The sequence below is a fragment of the Patella vulgata genome, chromosome 3 (genome assembly GCF_932274485.2).
Source record: "Patella vulgata chromosome 3, xgPatVulg1.2, whole genome shotgun sequence".
Taxonomy (NCBI): domain Eukaryota; kingdom Metazoa; phylum Mollusca; class Gastropoda; family Patellidae; genus Patella; species Patella vulgata.
Window position 1 is genome coordinate 53,326,057 of NC_065881.2, and position 10,254 is coordinate 53,336,310.

The window sequence follows — 10,254 nt, forward strand, 5'->3', positions numbered from 1 at the left end:
CCTGTCATTAAGTCAACTAGCGTGGTTTCGAATCCCCGGTTGTACATGACAAGGAATAGGGTCGCCTTTCTATCCTCGTGGGTTTTCTACGGGTCCTCCGGTTTCCTCCCACTGCTAAAGACTCCTACTCGCAAGCGAATTATTAAAATAAAAAACTAAACCATATTTTAGTCCCGAATTGACCTAGTTTGTGTCGAGACGTTAAACCACATCTCTCTCTCTCTCACTCTCTCTGCAAATATATTTGTGAACTGACACTACGGTGTTGTTACGTCGTGACTAAGGATCAATTGACTCTGGGACACTTCGTTGGTTAACTATGTTTTTATAGCTTTAGAACACCCAAAATACAACGTTTATATACAGGAAACGACACACCCAGCTATGACATTAAATATAAGCTAAATATAAGTTCTCTATCCCCAGCTTGTGTTTTGCGGCGGTGTTTCCCAGCCTAGGAGGCTGTAGGAACGTCCTTATGAGAATACGAAATGATGCCTAAAGAAATTTAAACCCCGCACGTTCATTAGAAAGAGAAATGAAATGAAGACTGCTCCGAACTGGGCTAATGAAGACGGGCATACGCCATACAGTGTGCTATGAGGGAAATTTTGCCCGGACAGCGGCACTACGGCCTACTCTTATATCGAATTCCAACTGTCAAGGGGTCTTTTACGTGCACGCCAATGTGTAACGGGACCTCGATTTTTCGTCCCATTCGAACGACTAGACAGCTGTCCTTGTCAGGCCCTCCGCCCTGCATCACTGACATGGGGGTGCTACACCGGAAAATCTGGATGAACTTTCTTGGCCAATGCAGGGATCGAACACCAGACCTCCCCGCTAGTGAGCCAGCGTCTTACCCACTGTGACCCCCTCTTTATAAAGAGGACACGTGCTTGAGTCAAGTACTGGTTCCCGGGAAATGGACCGGGTACTTCCTTTATCTGATAGGTCACCTGGACAAAAGCTACCTTGAATACGCCATGTGTCTAAAGCATGGGATTACCATATTTGAATTACCAGACTATGATGTCATTGCCCCACTTTAATCTACCAGACATATCCCTGTTAGCCTAGATCTCGTTGTCACTGGTACTAACTAACGACTTCAATACATTAACCAGCGCATCTTTTACAGAACTTAAATAACCTCTGCAGTATAATATAGGCCCTATAATATTACACACGTACGTTCACTTGGTTTCGTTTCCGGCATTTCTAAGTTTTAGAGCAGAATACATATGCAAAAAATGAAAGAACCCCGGTTTTCAAGTCATGTTTGCCCAATTTGTCGGCATTTGCCGTTCTCACTATTTAGCGGATCAAAGGCACCGTTAATGAACCTTGACTAAGGTATTTTCTCAACTTTTTGCCTTAGTTGATGTGCACTCTTCCATGATCTCTGACACCACACTGATTGTTATCGACCACCGCTTCAGTATTTCTGAACTGTAGAGAGTTGGGTGGAAATAAAGTACAAGTTTTTTTTGTGCTAAAAGTACGCAACACGTACATCTTTATGTAAAGTGAGGGATTTTAGACGCGGTTTTAAAGGGACTATCCCGATTTGAACAGAGTCTCAGAAATAAAAGTCTGATTACGTATGAAATTTAAGCGCCAAAATATAGAGGAATGGTGTATTTACATCGTATGAAAATTTCAGCTCAGAATATTGAGTCGTTTGGACGTGAACGTCAAAACTGCTTATCCGGACACGTAACCCTTTTAAGATTTCAGGTCAGTTTTTTCGTTGGGTGACCTGATGATTGATTCCCATTCCTTTACAGGTCTATACAATGAATGTCCGATGTGCTGTACTTGATAACGAAAGGTAAATTTCACCTACACATTATTTTTATAAAATAAAAGTCTAGTTTTATCAAGACACAGCATAATACAGCTTGGGCCAGCGGTCTCCATTTCCAGATGAAGACTGACGGGTTTAAGTTGTTTGAAAACGTATCACATATATTAAGTTAGTTGCTCGGGCTTAGGGTAGGGGATTTTAAGGGATTTTAACACAAAATTAGGCAGTTTTATTCTCGAAAATATTATCGGGATTAGCCCTTTAAGGCTGATTTTCGACCTTAAAGTAGCAAAGTCTCTAACTCAGTATATAATCCAAAGTCTTCGACATTGGAAACACGAATTATTTGTCAATTTAAATCAACATTGATGTTGCGATCTTACCGGGAACAAATGGGCATCTGATATCCGATATTTAAGACAAAATCAACATTTTACCATTGGTACACGAATCGTGTACCATATTGCGTTTGACTGCCATTTGTAACAAGGGACTCGAAGAACGAGTCATGTCAAACGATGACGAAATATTCTTATCTGGAGAGCATGCTCAATTAATACTATCGGTGTAGACTGGAATAACCAGACGCTAGAGATTGCCAATCGATTGAGACTTCTGACGTATTTCGCCGAACGCAACTGATTTGAAATAATAGTAAAAACGGAAAAGACAGAATGTAAATCAGTTTATATACATTCATATTACATTATTATGTGCGTTGCGACCCGTTTGTGTCAATTTCTAGGTCCCAAATATTAGTGATTTAGCTCCTTTAACTTATCAATCAAAGATCGTTTTAAGGAAGTTTCCTTAAAGTTAAGCCTCCTTAAATTTGAGGAAATTTCCCCCTTTAACATTTTTAAATGAATACCATTCACCTTTGTCATTTGCATTTTCAGACAATATCTATTTTTTACGGATTAATTCACGTTAAAAATGTACTTAAATTGATTGTTCACAAAAAACAAAATCAAAAACCCCGGCTTGGATTCAATCGAATTAAAAGATTTTAGCAAAGATTTTGATTACTGAACGGAATTGGACCATTTTGTTAGCCTAGAACTCGTTGTCACTGGTACTAACTAACGACTTCAATACTGTAGATTGCAAGAGATTAATAGCCGCTAAATATACATAAGAGACTTTAAGGTCAAGGAAATGCATTGGATTTAAGTGAAAATTGTACCTTGTGTTTTCAATGATTATGTAAGAAATATGTAAATGAATACATGAAGTAACGGTAATATCACCTCCATGGCATATTAATAATGTCAAGATATATATATCTATTTAAAGCTTAAGGGGAATACCAGAAAGTAATTTAACACATTGGTGATCGCCTAACACTAAAATTAGATCCTTTTAATGATCCATAGATAAATGATCTGTTTTTTGGTTTGATGAAACACATTAATTCGGCAACTTTGGGAAGAGGGTTACCTATACAAAATGAGAAAGGTCAGAAAATAAAACCAGAACAGTGTGTTAAATTGGTACCGATAAAATCTGAATTGCTTCAGCTTCTATTGAGTTCCCACAAGGATAATAAAGACTGTGCTCTTTGTAATACGCCTTCCTTTATATACCCTCTCCAAGAATATTCTATTAATTTCCTTCAACCACTAGTGACTCTAATACATAAATAAAAAGGTCATTTTCAGCAACTTTCACCAGATGCAAATATCGATAAATCAATTGATGTAATTCTATGATAGAATTATTATTAACTGGATTAAATTTTCTTAATAAAACCGACTCAATCTGGACTTGTCTCGGAGCGGATTGTTGGGTTATGAAATATTTAAACCTCGTGTATCCTATTAACAGCCTATTTAAATAACTTACAAGCATCTTTGCAACAAAGCCATATGAACCAAGTATATTTCCGTATTTCTGTATAAAGAAAACAAACAATTAAAGACGGGCAGAGGATTCTTATTGTTTTTAGAAAAATCAAGATAAGTTGTTTATTCAAAGAGCCGAGTCGAGTGAAAGAAAATAAACCTTTATCGTTTCACAGTGCCACTTTATTTGAATTGAAGAACCCAGAAAGCACGGTCGATCAATACGGTATATTTTCATTGTCAGTATTCTTCCTACCTGTCAGCTTCCATTTTAAAATATAACAATAAAAATACAATGAAAACATTACTAATACTTATTAAAAAAAATAGAAGATTAGTCTGAACTTTCGGCTGATGGCAGAAGCAAAAGGTGTTTTTTATGACATATTGTTTGGATAATTATTGTTTTTCAGATATAAAAAAATCATAATTTATCAAATCTAACGCTTCTTGCAATAAAATGATGAATGTGTCTACAATATCTTATTAGAATCACGCTGCTTAACTAATGCATTTTACGACATTACAGTTCGATTTTCCATCTCTAATTGAACTACTTATACGTAGCTTAAATCTTATTTAGACGACAAGGGGCTTTAGTCAATGCCTTGCTCATAATATAGGGCACACGAGGACATATATTCATACTCTTTGATTTCTAAAGAATATTCGTTCCAGGCAATTCAAGGTGGTGGTAAATTTTATAATATCAGTCTATAGATAAATCCTGCCTTCAATTACACATTGTCTGGAATCAGATTGCATAGACATTAGCATGGAGTGTAACTTATGAACAACGGCCACAATCAGAGTTACTGCCCACATTGTGTCATGAATACAATGCCATTTAGAAACACCCACTGTGTACAACTTCCCATTAGATTTTGTATCTTGGCTGTAAATTTGGGACGACTTCTCCCATTTTATCCTATATCAAACATCCATTATATTCATCGACAATCCAATTCTATAAAATGTGATAGTTTCAATCAATATAGCGTCAGAATCTGACGTACCTTACACGTACCTAACTTTGCGTACTCCACTTCGTGAACTGAAGCGGTGCCCAGCAGCGGGATCTGGGTAGATGTAAAAACTACACTCAGGAAATTGGGTTCAACAACACCTCGTCAACACAATACTTCACATGATAATAGGTTAAGTGTACAATGCTAGGGCAGGAATTTTGCCAAGGCAGCGAGGTTTCCATCGTTGAATTCCAAATACCAAGAGATCTTTAATGTGCACTATCAATGTATACACAGAATCTCGGTTCCTCAGAACGACTAGGCACATTTCGCCAATCATTCCCGAAGATACCCATGACCAGTATGTTCCTTCTCAGCCCATGCCGAGAACTTTTGGGTTGTGAGCTAAGTGTCCTAACCACACAACCAACGCCCCCGATCCATGAGTTAACGCCGATGTTTAATGACTATCAGTACATATTTTTAGTATAAGTTGTTTTATTATATAATTGAACAACATATTCTACCAGATGACACAAAATAAATCAATAAATATTTAAATATGAGTTATGTTATCTGACACGAAACGTGTAAATAAACATATTTCATAAGTGAACGAATGTAAAACAATAAATGATAATATATCATACGTCGCCTTGTGTGCCAAAACTATTTTCCTATATACATACAGGTCGAAAATATGGAATTCACAGTATTTCACACGAATTGTGACCGTGAACGTGCTACTTATGTATGAAGACATTAGTCGTTGGTCAAGCCATATTGACCAAAAGCTTTATCTAATGTAGTTAATGGCCGTGCGGACATGTTTGTTAACAGAAACCCTAATGACTGCTTGTGTTTTCAGATAACATGACCTTACTTTTTAGGTCTTTCTCTAAAAATCACCGTTCCCGATAACATGTATGGTTTATTTGAAATAAAGATATAAACACCCCACCTCCATAAAATAGTATAGCTAGCATTAAATTTAAATAAGTTCAACAATTTTAGTTGCACAAAAGACCAAGACACACCAGGACTGAAGTGAATAACATTTGACGAAGAGAAGGTTAATTTAATTCGTGTACTAACAATAACTAATAGAAATAAAAAGACACGTTCAGCGAGTAATTCTATTTCAACCCTCATTTCAAAAGCATTTACGAAAATCAATCTTGAACATTAATTAGTAGAAGTAATTTGAAACAGAGAAAACAACATTTATTTGGAAACCTTGCGAACAAAACAAATTTCGTAATTTGTTCTGTGATGTTTGTTTGGTCTAATTATTTCGTCTATTTTTTCAGACCCTTGTAACAAAAATTATTAGTATAAAATATCGACAAATTATAATAAGTTAAATTCACCTATGCAAAAGATCAAACGAAATCGTTGTACAACGATAGGGTTTGTCTTCTTAATAAAAGTAAACGTCTCAGAATAATTCCAGACTGAAGTCTTTGTAACAATAGTGCAAACAATGGAAACTTAATTAAAAACGTGGCCTGCATGTGATAAGAAACGTCGTTATTAAATAACCGAGTAGTTATATCCAGATATACTATATGTTGTGTTTTGTGTTGAATAGTTAACCGTACTTCTAGATTGTCATTTAAAGATTTCCTTTGAAGATTTGAATGGACACAATGTTCTGAAATTGTTTGAAAATCGTTGTTGCTGTGAGAGGTCGTGAATATATCGATGGGGATTTTGACACCCCATTTTTTTAACAAGGCGAATACTTACTTATCAACAACTGACGAAAGAGTAATGTGGTCTTAATTTTTTACCCCTACCCATTTTTTCTAGGGATTTTAAATCACCAGAAAAGTCTTTTTGTTTAATTTTCTGAAAATGCATCGATTGTGTATATGTGAGTAGCTGCTATAACGGGGCATCATTAGCAACTTGAAACGAGTTTATTATGGCAGAGCATTTAATTAATTGGCTTTTGGAGTGATATGATACACATATTTGAAACATTATCGTAATACGGATACATGTCATTTTTAATTTATTACATTAGATTCTAACCAGATAATGATAACTAGTGTGTGTTATGACTTAGGAGGTAAACAAAAACGCCCCTATCTCAATCAAGCACCAACGAGAAGGTAATATTTTATATTTTGTAGTATAATTTGACAGGATAATCAATGCTTTAATATCACGGAGACAGTTTTAATAACAATATCATTACTTCTAGACTAAACAATATCCCGTGTTATATAGAACTTAATTTTGTTCTATCACATTTAAATTGAAATTGGATTAGCATCCTAAAAGTCATTTTAGGAAATTTCGAAATTATATGGATGGGAAAATAAATTTCTTTACAGTCGTTGTTTGTACAAATGCAGACTAACCCCACTGACCTCCTACCGCCTTGGTCAAAACAGACTTGTCGATCCGAACTTTAATCGAATATTATTGATCCAGTACCTTGACACACAATTTGCCGGAAGATAGAAGACATAACCCTTGCCCCATGTCGGCTTTAAATAGTCGGAGGTTCAATATAATAGTAGCAGTGGGTAACTGGGTAGTTTTTCAAAAAAAAAGTTCATTCTGTGATATCAATCGCACCAGCGAGGATATTTTACATGGCCAAACACATTATTTCCACTGTTGTACATTTCATGTTCGTACGACAGACTCTTATGTTTCTTGAAACATGTATTGGTGTCAATATAGGATCTATATAACATGCATGATCCATAAATACACTTTTTAGAAATGGTCACTCTCCCAAACTAAGACACTCTGTAAACTAATTGACAAGGAAGAATTAATGGTCGGAATGTATGTCCGTAGTAGTAGTAGTAGTAGTAGAACCATTCGTCGTTTAACGTCTGCGTCCACAATAGTGGTATTGTATTGTCTGTCAATATTTAGGAGTTAAAGATGCTAAGTCACATGAATAGTGATAAAAAATCACAACGTGACCGCCATTCTTTTTCTTGTTAATCCAGTCGTCTGCGTCTTTTGTCCTGTTAAAACAGCATGTCTTTGTTTGACAAGTTGATAAGTTCACATGAAACGAGGTGCCAGTTTCGTCTGAATTTAAAGTACAAGTTAGCTTATTTCTAAAGTTCAAACAGTTCGTATCCTAAGAAAGAAATATCTGACGACCTTAAAAGTTAGAAATAGGAATATGATTACTCTTCTGTGATCCTTTATTCGCAGGGTTCTTGCAATGTGTACATAATAAGGAGAAGTTTGATTATTCGGGGAAGGTCGTATATTGTTGTATTTTAATAAAAAGTCTACTCGCCCATTAACAGATTAAATACATGTAGTAAGTAGATGCAGCTACAGAGGACAAGCGGGTTTCATTTACAATGTCGCTTCTTACGATAAGTGCATGACTTATGAACTTTTGATTACGTCATTGAAACACTATACCATCAATTTGAGAATGTTTGGAGAGACAATGTTAAATACACATGTATTTACTACAGATTACGTAAATCACATCACATAATATGTACCTTAACACGTCAACTAGCAGACCTGTTGCCTATTATGTTTTATAAGGTGGGAATGCAAAGTATACAAACCGTACACATAAAATAATATGTCAACAGCAATCCATCTTCTCCGCAACATAAAGTGCGCTTTAAATACAAATACACTACGGGGATAATTTCAAAACTTATTTTTCGTTCACGGTATTATATAATTTTCGGCTGAACAAGCCTCTTTCACGATTATTAAAGTAATCTGACCACAGTATTATCCGTCACATCAGATATCACCAACTTAAACAAAAGCTGGGATTAGTTGAAGCCCGACCCAGACACTGATAGAAAAATACAGATTACATTACGTTTCGTTTCGTGATAATTTTCCCATTCCATAATTTGTCAGTATGTAATTATGATTTAGAAATAGATAACGTGAAAATGATATTCAGCAATTCCTTTCGATACGTGATTGGGCATTGACATAAACGAAACGCGATCATCAGTTCTGTAAATCGAATTAAATTGATTACCTTATAGAATTACAGCCAATGCCAAAGTATATTAATTATGTTGCATGTTACTCAAATGAGGTTGCATCGCGAAAAGCAAGAACACCCCACATCGTTCACGACGCTCCGCAGAATGTTGCCTAAACGCTAAAGCGAATCACGGTAGAAAACTGAAAGATGTAGTGATAATAGCTTACCTTGTGTCCGAACCGTAAATCTTTTGATATATCTAATCTGCATATCACATTCACTAAATATTCTTGAAATATTCCTACATGTGTGAAGAAACTGTCATTGGACCAACAGCCTTCAATATTATCGAAGTCAACACCTAGTTTCCGTAAGAAAACCACACTCTTGGGGTCCATAGCTAATTGGTGCGGTTTGTTTAATAACGCCTTTTTACACAATTCCTCAAATAAAATTAATTTCCTTACTTTACCAGTTTTGGCTGCTATTAAGATTGATAATAACCCTATGGGACCCCCTCCTATAACTACCACAGTCATGCGAGCCTGTCGTTTTCTAATGTTGTCGTATATGGTTTTGGTACAAACAAACCCAGCTACGATAAATGCTGTTAACATTAGCTGCTGTATGACAATCGTGGATTGCATGTTGGCATAATCCAAGGAATCGCAAGTCATGTTTTCCGACTCGTTCTCTTCGTTGGAATCCATGAAGAATAGATGTCTTTCCGTGTGGCAAATATTGCCACTCGACAGCTCCAACTGTGGTGTGAAAGACATCAAACTTTGATAATTATTAGCTATCCTTTAGTGAGGTATATTCTAATACGCGAGGGAAAATACAACTAGCAGACGACACCGCCAATCACGTCACAGGAAAGTAAATAGTGGCCAGCATGGTGAGGCTACCGTGGAAATTCATTATCGCCCTCCTTCATATTAACTTCATCAAACACTTATTAACAAGGTTTCCTCTATGCACCATTCAATATTCCCAATTATATTAGAATAGGAATACGTCCACAGTAAATTAAGGCTTCCGATACTAAAACCTGGCAATTATAGAAGCACACGCAATGTAATTGGACATAGAAACACCTCTTCTGAATTTATCACCGACACCAAAGCCTGACTGAGTATTGGTATGGTGTCCTGTAGAGTAGTTCAAACGGACGAAAGAAACCTTCCTGAAAGAAAATACAATAAAAAAGTTGATTAATTGTGGGAAAATATCGACTGATTCAATATATTCAATGGATTGTTATTGTGTTCTGAATAAACAATAATATCTGGACTGGAATAAGGGTCTAATTACTATACAAATTACTTTGTTTTTTCCAGATTGCTTACCATTAGCCATTACTTAAACCAAACACTGATATCAATACTGGAACAACACACAAAGCGGTTCCGGTATTCCATTATAGGCCAAAACAATAACTTGCCAAATAAATTTCCGGCTTGACCAAATTAAAAGAAAACAACAAACAATTATACAGGACTACTCGACCTTAACATTAATGGACTCCACAATAATTGGTGTTTGAAGTAAATTGATATGATAGGTTATAAATCTGCATGATGGTAATAATTCAACATGTAACCTATCGGCACAGATGCTCGTAGATTATTCCGAAACCCGGGGATATTATGATATTCAACTCTCCAACCAAATTTGACTTTT

General features: G+C 35.9%; 1 protein-coding gene across 5 annotated transcripts in view; it reads right to left on the reverse strand.

Annotated features, from left to right (window-relative positions):
* Positions 1-10,254, reverse strand: part of LOC126815642 (uncharacterized) — a 66,753-nt gene that overhangs the window by 42,308 nt on the left and 14,191 nt on the right. For all 5 annotated transcript variants that reach the window (XM_050541391.2, XM_050541392.2, XM_050541393.2 and 2 more), the window contains exon 2: positions 8,799-9,757. In XM_050541391.2, coding sequence (XP_050397348.1) covers positions 8,799-9,350 — 552 coding nt within the window. In that variant the 5' untranslated portion in view covers positions 9,351-9,757. The remainder of the gene's footprint in view (positions 1-8,798; positions 9,758-10,254) is intronic.